At 42.8% G+C, this 14,069-nt stretch overlaps 1 protein-coding gene and 1 long non-coding RNA gene across 3 annotated transcripts in view; one reads left to right on the top strand and one right to left on the bottom strand.

Moving 5' to 3' along the window:
• Positions 1–14,069, bottom strand: part of klf6 (Kruppel like factor 6) — a 33,384-nt gene that overhangs the window by 12,572 nt on the left and 6,743 nt on the right. For both annotated transcript variants that reach the window (XM_087134177.1, XM_022242704.2), the window contains exon 2: positions 6,351–6,930. In XM_087134177.1, coding sequence (XP_086990303.1) covers positions 6,351–6,918 — 568 coding nt within the window. In that variant the 5' untranslated portion in view covers positions 6,919–6,930. The remainder of the gene's footprint in view (positions 1–6,350; positions 6,931–14,069) is intronic.
• Positions 10,165–11,572, top strand: LOC147799608 (uncharacterized). The gene is made up of 2 exons (XR_015424669.1): positions 10,165–10,297; positions 11,399–11,572. It is a non-coding gene; the product is annotated as an uncharacterized LOC147799608 (long non-coding RNA).

Genomic DNA, 14,069 nt, shown 5'->3' with positions numbered 1-14,069 from the left:
ACCAATCAATTTGTGAAAGCTCTACAGGTAAACTGTAAATGTGTTGCCCTTCATGCAGATTCATTCTCCAAAACGCTGCTACACGTATAATGTACATAGACCCAGACAAACAGCTCACCTAAGAACCTCATTAAGTCTCCAAAATCTGTGTACACGTACACCTACATGCATGCATTCATTACCAGCCCTGATCAGACCCTTCAGTCTATGGCAACAAGCAAAAAGGTCATCTCTTAAATAATCACATCTCGTCTGGTTGCTGGGACACAGCATCATGTGACCAGCGCCCGTCTGTACTGGTGTCCAGGTACGCGTCTGTGTACACTGAGTAGCTTGTTAAAAATAGCACATGAAATATACTCCAATGCATTTAAGTCAAGAGGAAAAAAATATACTCCTGATTCTGTTTACTACACTATCACAGAAGGCCACATGATCATACACTGTGTACGTACATGTACATGTATTGGAAAGCACGTACATATACATGTATGTCTATGAAGCTGGGCCCACATGACGACTCCACTTTGTTTGTACTGGTACCATCTGTTTTGGCAAAGCCAAGAAGTAAATGTCAAGTATTGTAACCTAGTGTGCCACACAAATTTCAATTTGTCTGGGGGTGCCTTTTTTTTTTCCAAGGGCAGCTGCCTCCACTCCAGGCCAAATGCTTCCATTGAAATCAATACACATATGTAATCGTAGGTGCTGTGTACACAGTAAGAAGGAAAACAACTCATACTATTGGGCAGACAAGGCACATGTACACCCATACTATTGGGCAGACAAGGCACATGTACACCCACTCCTGCATATATCGTTCTGAAAAATGAAATTCACATTACAATTCATATTTTCAAGCCATGAAATTGCACAGTCATCGTATAAAATATTTGCAGAAGCATACAATGTACAGTGTACACATACCAGCACACGCAGTTGCAAATTTATGTTCAATACCAAATAAAACCTTTTAAAAACTTCTCACTATTTGTGGCTTGTGAATAAAAGTGAGCTTGGAAGATAAAGAAAAAGCCGACAAGTATCCACACAGGCACCGCAACAACAAAAAAGGGCCGTGTCTTCAGGACTTTTGATAGGTAACAAGGTCTTGGGTTCTCTCCTACATGTAAGTGTGAATTTTACACTTGGCTGGGGGGGGGGAAGGAGATGCCTATGCCAAAAAAGTGACAAACCTTACTGATTGCAGCTTTTCACAAAAATCGAGAATTCTGAGGTCAAATGTCCTGAAAAATCACATCCCTAAGTTTTTAGTGGATGACTGTAAAGCAATATGTTGCTGTAAATATCTTTTGGAATTTCACCGCACACTATTTGTACATTACAATCCTTATGCATATAAGTTGTTTGCAGTTAGAGTTGCATGTGAATGTAGAATACAATTTGTCAACTGTATTCTCATTATTTCCTGTCCATCGATCAAAGGAACTTAACACGTTTCCTTTTTTGCCCCAGATGACATCTTGTCCCTCGTTTGCCAATTTATTCTGGGATAATGGCCCACCACTCACATACAGTGTTCAGTGTGCATGTACAGGCCAATGCATACTCCAGGCAAACACGGACGCAAAGTGAATTTGATGTTGCCAAAAACATGAGCAGTTAAATTTGCCCAAGCTGATATGCATTTAACTTGCAAATTTACAGCGCAAGTGTTTATCTGACATCACAATTTTGCCTTTGAGGTTGCATAGTTCAATACCCAACAAAAACCTCCCAAAGATGCCAAAGAAAACCCAAAAAGTGTGTGCCTTAGAAAACTTCATCAACTAGACCCTTCAACACCAAGCTATACATGTACATGTACCTTTAAGTTCATTTACATGCACAAGTAAGCAAGGGCTCAATTGGGACTGTAAAACTTTATCATTAGACTTTCTTTAAATGTCATCTGTGTACACGTACACAGTGGCTACACGTATTAAATATGGTTGCAACAGTGTAATGAAATAAAGAGTGAAAACCATGGTAAAGCTGCATGTAACTGTGGGAGCAATCCTACACCATACAAACAAAGGCCAAGGCCAAACAAAAGTGCAGGTACATGTACATGTACGCTGTCAGTGCATGAAGCGCCCAGAGATGCTAGTGCTGTGTTTCATACCTGTGGGCATTTGACATCCATCACTCAGCGCATGGAACAGAACCCCAGTTCCAAGAGTGTGTTAGCACATGACATCACATGATCTTTACCACCAGCAATTATTACTGCCACAGAATGATTCTTCCTGGTAATGGACCAACTTTGGCCAGGGCAGCTGTGCATCATTCTCACCTGGTCAGGTGTCAAATAAAGGGGAAAGGCTGCCACACATTATGCCAAGGTTGATTGGAAACCGTGTTGCATAAATGACACAGGCGTACCAGGATGGATCGTACATACGTGTATATTGTGTACTTTCGGATGAAAATGGAGGCAGAAGAAAATATATAAAGAACCAAGCTGTATCTTCAGTGCGCTAGAAAATCTGATTGAAGATGTAAATGTACATCATGATGTACACTGTACAAGACATGCAGAAAGATATTTGTGGCCAAGCAATGAATAAGAATTTCAATCTAGACATGTAACAATGGACTCTTGCTGGGAACTGCACCCCCACAAAGCCTGTCAACAGGGCCCTTATGTATCTGAACTCAACGAAGCATGTCAAACAACTGTTCACTTAAAAATGGCCAAATATAGAACATGAGTTCCCCTTTCCTGATCTGGACTTGGCAACCACCCAAGAGACGATGTAATACTTGTGAAGCAGCTTCCCTGACCTGATTACCAGAGAAAGAGAGAGAGACAGACAAACAACAGACAGGGGCCAAAAGAGTATGACGTTGTGTCTAGACTGGAGGAGGATCTGGACTCCAGCAGTGGCTGAGCCTTCTTCTATGGAGGTTGCTGGGAGGACACAGAGTCAGGATATGGACACTTGGATGGGGAGATGCTGTTTCTCAGTGGCAGATGTATGCCCATTAACATGTTTATATGACGCACATCATGTTGTTAAAGATACTGTGGCTTTATTGGTCCGGGGTGTCGTATCATGACCATTCTGTGAAAACAGCTCGACGTCACTTTATGCACAAACACATCACGTCATTGAAGCAAGCATCCCTCTAAATAGCAAAAATGCAATTTCTCCTCCGGAGAAGCAATGAGCTTGTGTTTGTTTTGTAGTTCGTTTTGTTTGTTATTACTTGCTTATCCAATCAGCAAATTAGCTTAACAATGGCGCTCATATTAAAGTTGATTCAGTCCTTGTGACCATCTCCTAACTAACTACATTGTAACAGAACAATCTGAAATTTTCAAAACTGACTTCTCGACATTCCTCTAATATTCCAATCCAAAAAATTACACAGCGTTCAAAAAATAGAACGTGCATGACTGGCCTAGTTTAGCAGGATTTTTCACCCAACTTATTTTTTTCCTCATGTTTTTCATTCACTAATTTTGGTAGTGTGTCTGTCTGTAAGTTGAGCAGATCCCTACATGCATCTATGCATCCCCTTAATGCCTGGCGATCCTGCATCTCCCTTGGCGACATGATGGATGAGGCGGCTGCATCAATTCTTCTCCTCAATGACACATCCCTTCCACAAACCTTGCAAAGGTCTTGTCTGTCAGCGTCTTAAATTAAATCATATTCGGGCCTAGTGGAGCCCGCTGCCGGGGGGGGGGTTATCTGCTGTCCTCTGATTGGACCGAGGAGGTGACCCAGATCTTATAATATGTAAATCCAAGGGTCAGGGCCAACTCATCACGCACAGGCAGAATTACTTTGTGCAAGACTATGTCGAGAAAAGAAGATGATGCAATGTACAATGGCTCACTGCTGCCTAATTACTGAATTACTACAAACGTGCATGAGCACTAGAATTTTAACATCTTATGGAGACGGTATAACTGTTGCTTTTCTAAACCCTCAAAACACTTCAGCATGTACATGTAAATAAATGGCTTTTCAGTGGTTAATCAAAACTACGTGTAAATACACATGTAGCTGATGAACTGTGAGTCGTCCTATACATATTTGCAATGTACACAAATATGAAACCGTAATGGGTACCCCACAGACCTCTTTCTTCCATGTATATGTATGATGTACATGTAGGTACTAGATCCAGTACTTTACAGTTATGTAAAGAAAGAAAGCTATGGAGATTTTCAAAAGCCACACCCGCTTAATTCCATTTTAATTAATTACAGTGTACAACATCTGTGTATGCACATGTACACCCTGGTACCGTGAACTGATCTCACTCGATGAAACTGCCCCTACCCCAATTGCAGTCCAGCCATGTGAGATTTATTACCTACTAGGAATCATGACAGCCATTTGTTCCTCCAGGTCTGCTCCACCAGCATGTCATCGTGTAGAGTGTTTTTTTTTTTCAGCAATGGCTGACTAGATATAATGAAATCAGCTTCCTCCCCGATCAATACTGTACTTTTCAACTCCTCCTTTCACGCAGGCTCCCCTCCCCCCCTTTTCATCCTCTCACGGGTTACTTAGGGTTAATCGTCACTGTCTCTGGGATTCCGCTGAACTTACATGTACATGTAAATCAGAACAGTCCCCTGGACTATGGGTGCACGGTGCTCCTCTATGTCCCCCTCCATACACAGACACAGACGCTGGCTCATATGGCTTTGGGAAGTAGAAATAATTGCATCTCACTTTGAGGTGAATACCTCAGGGGTAATAACAGTGCCCCCTCCACTACCTTAATCCAAGCCAAATCCCAGCCATTCAAGTGAGGCTCAGTCACACACAATCACTCCGGCATTCTTGCCATGCCGTAATGCCGGCTAATTCCAGGCCACGGCTCCATCGTTTGAGTCAACTTGGCAGCTTCGCCCAGATTCAGAGCAAGAGTTAATACGAAGCGCATTGCAATACAAGGAGATTAGAGTTAATGAATTAATTCGGCCCACACACTACAGCACATTGCTCAGGCATGGTGTATGATGCATGTGCAGCGTCCAGCCAGAGCTACATGTACAAGAACAGACTTCCCGCGCAAACATGATGCGGCATGTGCTTGAGAAATTGTCCAATGAGCAGTGTGGGTGTCAGTAAATATTCACAACTCAGGTTCTGTGTATTTATGTGTCCAGCAACTAGCCAAATGCCAGACATGAAATGACAGACTTGCCCCAGAGAAATGCTCCAACACATACTTGACTGGCTCTGCCAGGGAAGCAACGCCAGCTGTTTACAATATGTTTAAACAGACCTTCTTCAAAGTTCAGCATAATGAGGAATATCATGTGAACTTTTTTTATTGTGAAAGCTCACAAGCTTGTTAAAAGAGGTGAAGATGCTTTCAAACATTCCTGGTCATTGCTTGTTGATAATTACCAGCAAACCTGTCGGATAGAATTTTAATGAGGGGCCAGTGCATTTGCTCGGCATGTTTGCCTCCTGTTCAAGTACTGGGATGTTCAAGAAACTCTTGTGACTGACTCAAGTGCCTGCTGCAATGGCCAAAAGCTGCCTCTGGAATGCACAGGCACAGAACTGTGTATTTGCCCAAAAGATTTGGCCATGAGCCACTTGAGGTATTTCATTATGCACAGTTATGTTTAATTAGCCCCAGTTTGCTGTCTGATCTCAAAGGCAGGTATGTACATGTATATGCACAAAGTCTTTGGCCAACTACAAGTGCAAAACTCTGTGCATGTAGGGGTGGGTGCAATTACGTGTGCACTGTGAAGCCTTTGCTGTTTCAAGTCTGAAAAGCATTCGAGAGCACCATTTCAGGATGGCATTTGGCAAAGCTAACGATTCCTGTAACACAAAAGCTCAAAAGCAAAGATTTACTGTACCAAAATCTCTCCTTGATGTCAATCCCCAAATCTTCTGCACCTACAAAAAAATTTCAACCTAGAAATTTGGTCCTCACCAGCAGAATGGCCCCGATGTTGAATTCATCACCTTGGCGATGTGTGTGCATGATCCCAAGTCTGGTTCACAGACTCCTGAACGTATGAACTAGCTTTGGGGATGACATGCATGTCCAGAGGGTCACAGACTCAACATCCAATCTACTCCGCTGATACAGAATGGAGAGTTTGCCCTTGGAAAGTTCAGGTACAGCAAATTTTGTTGAGTTCAGATGACAAGTCTCTATATCATTTGCAAGGATTTCAAAATCTGCCACATGAGAACAACCAACAGATGTACAAGTACATGTAAAGCTACATGCTTTGAGAAACTGTTAAATAAAGAATTTCCAAATGATCTCAGAGTAAGATACCGGGGGTATTTAGCTTTTAATACCAACCCTCATCCAACCAAAGAAATTTACAAAAATCATTAAACACAAACCTGTGTGTGTTCTCTGGTGAGCTTTCAAGTGTGAACTCTTGGTGTAGACCTTCCGACAACCCGGAAATTGACACTTGTGGATTCTCCGCTTGCTGTCAGGGGATTCTGCCCGTTTCCCCAAAGACCGAGCCGAGTTCACACTCCGAACCCGCACCGTTGTCCGGTCCATGTGCACCATACTGACGGCCACCAACTGGTTCACAGGCATGGACACTGGCATCACCCGAGTGATTTCAGGCGAGGAAGGGGGCGTCAGTGTCACGGTGCTGACCTTGGCCTTGAATTCGGCCCGGAAGGGGTCGCATGTCACCGTGGCTGTGGGCGAGGGCGAGAGTTCGCCTGAGCTGTCCCAGGATGCACCGCTGGAGCTGGAGAGGCTCAGGGTGTCGGTGTCGAGGTCAAAGCGGCTGTCGTTGCTCTCGCTGTCCGACAGGCTCAGTAGGCTTTCCACCTCCTTCTCCCGGATGACTTGCTGGCAGGAGAGGATAAACTTGTTCCATGGATTCTCTGGTTCCTTAATCTTTTTGTCCTGTGTCTGGCAAGGTTCGGCCTTCAAGTACCGCTCCATCTCCAGACAGTTCTACATGACAAATTTGGGGGAAAAAAGAGAACACAATCAGCCTATCAAATGTCCACATGCTAGACTAAGCCCTTTACAGATTGGCCAACATGATCTAAAATCTGTGCATAAAATAAAACACGCAATAGATCAACACATCAAACAAGCTGACCAGGAGTAACCCCTCAGAGTCATGACTGCGCTACATTTGAACAAACAGACAGCTGCATTTAGGCTTTGCTAGACACTAGTACATGCCATTGTGGAAGTTTAACTAGATCATCCAATCCAGCATCATCCCTCGGAGACTGGGACTCACTCCTGCCTGGTCTGCCTTGGGGAAACTGTCTCTTGTCATCAGGGACATAATAGGGCATGGAGAGACCAGTATGCGGGAAAAAAAACCTTATTTTAGTTGGAATACAAAACCAAACCTTGCAATCTCCTCTGTGAACTTGTCCAAGTTTACACAAGAGGAAAGTCGTGTGAGGACCTTGGACCAAGTCTTTGTCAGGTTTTTGACATGAACATTGTGGGATACATGTGAGTCATGGAAAAAGCTTACATCCAAACAATTTGAACAGAAGTGAGGAATACATATATATCTGCTATCTTCTGTGAGAATTTATAAGCAGTTGGACTGTGGTTGGGTTATGAACAGCATGCTAAATGGTGTCAAATTTAAACAAATATATTCTTCAGTTAAGAAACATGCTCAAACGATGGATTTCTTTAAAGGTTGAGGACTCACAGAAAAATAGACCAGAAATACATGTAATTTCAAGGAACTGTCTTAGAACTAACAATATCTTGTGTAAACTGTAATGGAAAACAAAAACTACAGAGTTTTTTTACGGGGGAAAGCACAAAGCATGGAAAAAAAACCCAGAACAGGGAAATTGCCTGTAATTACATCTACAGCACTCATTTTCACCAAATGCTAACCCACACACATTCCTAGCTAGGTGTAAATGGTCTGTGATTGAAAGAGCCACTGAAAAGTAAAAAATTCCAGGCAGCCATGCTTGACACAGGGAAGCTGGACACAATGCCCCCCACTCTTCAGCGTTCAGGGGAGTCATCCATCATGGAGCACTGACTTTCATATAGTGCAGGGCTACATTTACGTGCTAACTTTTCAGAACAGTATTAATAAAAACTTGTAATGCAACCCCGAAAAAAGTTTTCTGAACTTAGACTGGACGAATCAAAAGACTGTGGAAAAGTACATAACACTCATGTATACAGAAGTCCCTCATTGCTATGCATGTTATTTCCTGGTTGAAAATTCAAGGTCCCACAGAAACAAAATGCTTTTATACGAAAAACACACACAACAACATTATTAGCGTGCCCCCAAATTGTACTTGTGTTCAATAGTATTCTAATGTAAGGATTCAAACCACTTTTGTTTGTGAAAAGGCCTGTGGCTGTATTGCCAGGGTATTTAGAAAGCCACCAGCATAAATGCCGTAGGTGAAATAATACAAGACAACTTCAACGGAAGGGGAAAATGTCAGTTTCAATATTCAGGAAACCAATGTTTTGGTTGTTTACTTGAACGTTTTACCACGATTCAATACACAAAACAACCTCCTGGAAATCTGTGAACCATATAAAATGTACAGGAAAAATGGAATTGGTGAACGTCTCACCATCTATGGGCATGAACCTATCAAAGGCTAAAGTCCTGAATATGTAGGTGATCCTTTTAATCTCCAGATAAAGAGATCTGTGTGCACGTAGGACTTTTAACTGGAGGGGTAAACGTCAGCTTCAACATTCAGGACACCAATATTTAGGTTGTTTACTTGATCATTTTAACTTGACTCAATGCATAGGATAACCTGGAAATCTGTGAACCACAGCGTATAAAAAGTACACGGAAAAAAACAGATGCGGTGAAAAACTCTGCCATCTACGTGTATGGGCATGAACTTATCAAAGGGTTAGTCTTGCATAGATGAGGGTGTAAACCTCCAGATAAAGAGGGCTGTGTGTAAATCCTGATCAGGTCAAGGATCTGTTGGTTTGGTTTGGGCTCAGTAAGAAAAACCACAGGAATTTTATGTCCTGAGGTAAGAGGTGAGACAGTATGAGCTAATTCCCAATGAGCACAAACTGTAATCAGCCTTGCACAGAGACCACAGGCAAGGTGGCCACAGTACCCTTGCCCTTGATGTACCACACTTGCATAACAGTGTGATGTGTGATGCAAAGACCATGCACATCCTGCATTTCTAAAGCTGAAACCCTGGAAAGCGTTCTCTCCAGCCCCCAACCCCAAAATATGACCACAGTAAAGTATGTTGACAATAGAAGAAATAATAGAAAAGGAATGGAAAAAAAATCTGAAAATGTCACGGCTGAAACCATACTTGTATAGCCCACAATATAACTACCCGGAAGTAGCCTGTTTCTTACTGTGCATTTTGTAATCTCAGACCTCAAACCTGCAATAGTGAATAGTCATCCAGAAGCCAGCCAAGTCGTTTTGAGCTTTCGTTTTTTTTCCCAAATGAGTCACTGCCACAGCGTCAATCCAAAGTAAACCATGCACGTCCAGGTACTATACATGTTCCTGCACGCAATCCAACCAAACAATCCGACTGACGTCATTCGGCAAGTAACATGTAAAACACCATTTTGGTGTATTTGTGAAAAAATCCTACTGCATACACCACAAAGCCAGATTACCGGACCAAAAAACTGATGGCACTGGTATCACATCTTCCAATACATTCTCATGATTTCTTTTATTTATTTTTTTACAATGCGATTCATGTATAACATCATGTATCGGCAGGAATGGCAAAAATTTCAATTTTTAGAGAGAAGTTTGATCAGTTTGAATTCTCGGGTTCTTGCTTGGCTTTCCTATGCTCGACAATCTTGTTAGTTTTGAATGAGTCAGAGGTGAACTGTAGCAAACAGCCATGCCTCACCTCCACTACTGGTACCATCATCCACTTGGAATTCTTATTATCTACAGTCCTGGTGAATCATGTCCACTCAGCCATTACTGGGGAAAAAAGCCACCTGCGTCATCTGCTACCAAGTGCCCCCCTCCCCATTAAGTGGCATTAGCCAATTGCATTGTGACATCTCTATCTCGCGCTCAAATCTGGGTTTCAAGTGCTCAAATTTGATTTTAAAGTGTTCAAATACAGCTTAATTGTGCTCAATCAGATCTGCCGTTCTAAGTATTAAAGAAAAGTCGGGCTGTAAAGTGTGAACATTTGACTTTAGCAAGTTAAAAATCTAGATCTGTCTGTAACGCGAGAGGACACTATGTTGCTGTGAAGCAATGAAGAGCCTGTCCGCTAGGCACACCACAGCAATGACATTCAAGAGTTGGCCCAGCCTGTCCACACATCTACATGACATGGTAGGTACATACATGTACATGTGTATATGTACCGTACTAGTGGCCACATTGTTCATATTCAACTTAGAAGTATTCAAATCTGACTTTCATATTTGTTAAATCTTTGGCTTAGTCAATGTTATTTATCAGCAGCTTGTCATATTGCCCACTGATCCCACATGATGAAGTCAAACACCTTCCTTGGCTCAAATGCCAACGACCCCTTTTTTTTCCCAGTGAGGTTGGAGGCCAACTTTCTGCATCTCCCTGGCGAGATTCCAAAGGGGCATTCCACAATATTGTCTAAAGGGACTAGGGGTGCTACTTAAGTGGGGATCAGGGCCTATTAGGTCTGTGAGAAGCAGCCACCTCTTGGCCCCCCTCTCTTGTTTGTTGGAGTCAGTGAGTTATTGATGAAGCTGGGGCTTGTTTGTTGAGTTGGGAAGGGGGAGGAAAGATGCTGGCCCAGAATGGCAAGGCAGGGATTTCAGCTGCGTGAATGAACCCCCTCAGGATTAACCAAATGGGCCTGACGGCAATGAAAGCATAGAGAATCAACTAGGAAACCACAGTGACAATCCAAGACTGTAGGCTCCCCACGGTATACATTGTACAGTGAGTGCAGGCCCAGAGCCAGTGTGCTTCTATGTTGGAGGTTGGAAAAATCCCTTCCTTTAGCTTACTGTACCATGGAAGAATGTGTACAGAGGTCACACCATAACCCTGGCCATCACAACAAATCAACATTGGTGTGGGTTCTCCTGTTTTCTGTAAAGTGGTTTCCTCGAGAGACAGAATGCACACGAAATGTGCACTGTGGAAATGTTGTGAACTCGGAGATGACTGCTCATACCGATTTTACATGTAACTTAAGCATGCTGTTCTTAATATTCTCACTCGAGAGTTTCCACATCTGAGAAACAAAAAACTAGTAGCTTCTGTTTCCTATAAAGCATCTGCTACAAAAAAAGTTAATAAAAGATGAGGCTCAGGAGGTGTCCATTTGATCCAATCAAGATGTGGAACCACAAGACTTGACTCTCCCGGAATTATACAGGCCTAGTGTTCTTTCTTTTTTCAAAACGTGCAGCAAGATTCATATCCAACCTGCATCTTTTTCAGTTTAATCTAATCACCGACGCTGCAAAGTGTGATGGCCCCTGGGTTAAGAAAAAACAGAACCGAAGCAGTGAAGTTACAACAGCACTGCGAGGGACGCAAATGGACACGGATGTAACACAAAAACACTGAACAACAAATGGATGATGCAGCAGGATTGTAACACTGCACAGCCAGGTCGTGTTGTTTAAGGTGACAATTGAATACTTATTTACATGTACTAATGAAACACTGGTGGGGGCTTTTCAACTAGAGTTACTGTAAACAAACAGGGCAACATCTACCCCATGCTTTACCTTAACTGGATTCACATTACCAAGTTCATCAAAAGTTTAACTTTTTGGTGTTTTTTTCCCCGGGGGTTCCTTTAACTGGAGAGAGGACTCAGTGCTTAAGTGTCACACTGTGCACCTGCATTGCAGCCAATTCTGCCCCAGGGATACCAGCTTCTAGTGGTAGCAGGCAGTTTTTCCCTGGAGGGGTTACAGGCTGTTATAAATGGATGGTGGGATTACAAGCTCCGTACACTCACTGAGTGATCAGTCAATCAGTTCCTAGATGAACACACAAGCACTGGCAATCAAAGGATACCAACCAATGATTCTCCCAGGCACAGCTTGGTACGCTTGAATATCATCACATGAATGTATGGTATATCAAGGACAGTGAATACATCCATGATGCAGTTACTGATCATTTCATTCACTCAGCATGTGAAGTCGTAGATACTACCCATTCATGTATAACCCAGTCCCCCAATGTAAAGGAGCTTAAAGGTACATATACATGGAAGTGTAGTAGTCTGTAATATCAGTGTTTTTGACTAGCGCACGCACACTTCGTACGTAGTACACAGATAGGCCCTCTGGTCCATGGTTATTAAATTTATCAGTGTTCAGTTTGCATACATGTACATAGTGTACGTGTCCAACTCCAATTATGTAAATGATGCAAGGATCACGATTGAGTGTATTCATTGGCTAACTTTCTGTGGCACTGACAAGACACCAAACACTGGGAAGTAGGCCCAGTTATTTATTTTTTTTTTTAATCAAGCTCCAACAGTTCCTGAATCCTTGGGTTGGGTTTCCGACCACATCCCCTTTCCTGCCTCAGTGGACAGCTGATACTGGCATGTGGACCCTAGCTGACGACTACCTTCCTGTCCTCTTGAAACAGTGTCAGTTTATTTTTTTGTTGCTTCAAATAGATAAATGCTGAAAATTCAACACGCACCGATATCAGGAATTTCTGGCCCTTAGGATGATCCTCAAAATCTTCAGCAAATCTTAAAAATAGAAAAGGAAACAGTTTGGGTGCTGAGTTACAACTGTGGGGGCTTCAGCAACAGAGGTCTATTATCTCACCAACAGAAGGAATGTTGAGTGGTCTTACGATTAAAAGAAGAATGATGGTTGCCCTCCTTTAACCTTTCCTTGATGCTGCTCCAATGATGCCCAGGCACTCTCCCCCCTAATTATGAACTAGGTTTTAAGACCCTTTGATGAGATGGATGAGACTGCCCAGGGTGCCCGAACCGAGCCAGGCCCTTCAAAAGACTCAGCCAATTGACTTTGCAAATCTCAGCAAGAGGGGGACATTTTGGCCCCCCCTTCAGAAGTCAATCCCCTCTGTGCTTCCCCAAACTGAAAGGGAAAAAAATACCACGTATGCAAGCTTTTCACTTAGGCCATTTTAACCCTATCCATGGTCCTTCCTACTCTGCTTCTATGGGGATTTCACAAACGTCTAACTGTGTTCAGCTGGATCGCCTGCGGGGGGTCTGGGTACCACTTTTTATCCGTGAGAATCTTTTCTTTTGTCAGGCCGACCTTTTTTGTTTCTTTTGGACTGGAAAATCTAAACCCCGGGGCTTTGTGACGTTCCCCATTTGGCAGTTGCATGAGAATTACTTTCTTTTGATTTCAGCCTGGGCTTCACAAGGTGGCATTGCTCTACTTGCCCAAACACTTGAAACACATGTACGCACGCGAAAGAGCAGTACAGTAATGTGACAGTACGTAGGATGGTAGACTGGCTAAACACACATACCGGCAAACTAACATACATGTATGGAAATTTGCACTAAATTGAACCAATACACTGGCCTTATGTAAGATCGTTGTATATTAAGTTCATAATATAAGTATGTACCCAACTATTTTGTATTAAAATTGTTCTACTGAATGCTGTTCACCTTTTTTCTTCAGTGGAGAGAAAAGGCTAACTTCAAGGTCTGTGATTACTTTGATTGCTGCCTACGCGCACCAATAGTCTACACATCAACTCCACAGTTCATTGCACACGTACAAGTTGTACAGTTTTCCTGAGTCCACGTACCCATATTCATAACTTCATAAGAAAGGAAGCAAGCAAACAAGCGCTGGTCCCCAACACTTTTGATATCGGCAGGATCAAATGCACAGGGCCACCCAGGCATGCATGCCTGCACAGGGCTCAATGAATGCCCATCTTCTCTCCATGGAATAAATCCACAAAGCGAACTGTTTGCCTACCATGAACCCTTTGATGGGAAATAATGACTGGGTCCATTGGGCTTGGTGAGTCATCAGCCTGCATGTGCCACTATGGTCTATGTGCAGGAATGTAGCCTCTCAGCTGACAATGAGAGTACCTTTTCTATACCCGCCACCAATCTGTTAAATAAAACCCA

This window comes from Acanthaster planci, linkage group LG03, assembly GCF_054643075.1.
Source record: "Acanthaster planci isolate LZ-2023a linkage group LG03, COTS_SCS, whole genome shotgun sequence".
Lineage (NCBI taxonomy): Eukaryota > Metazoa > Echinodermata > Asteroidea > Valvatida > Acanthasteridae > Acanthaster > Acanthaster planci.
This window is presented reverse-complemented; position numbering and strand designations above follow the sequence as displayed.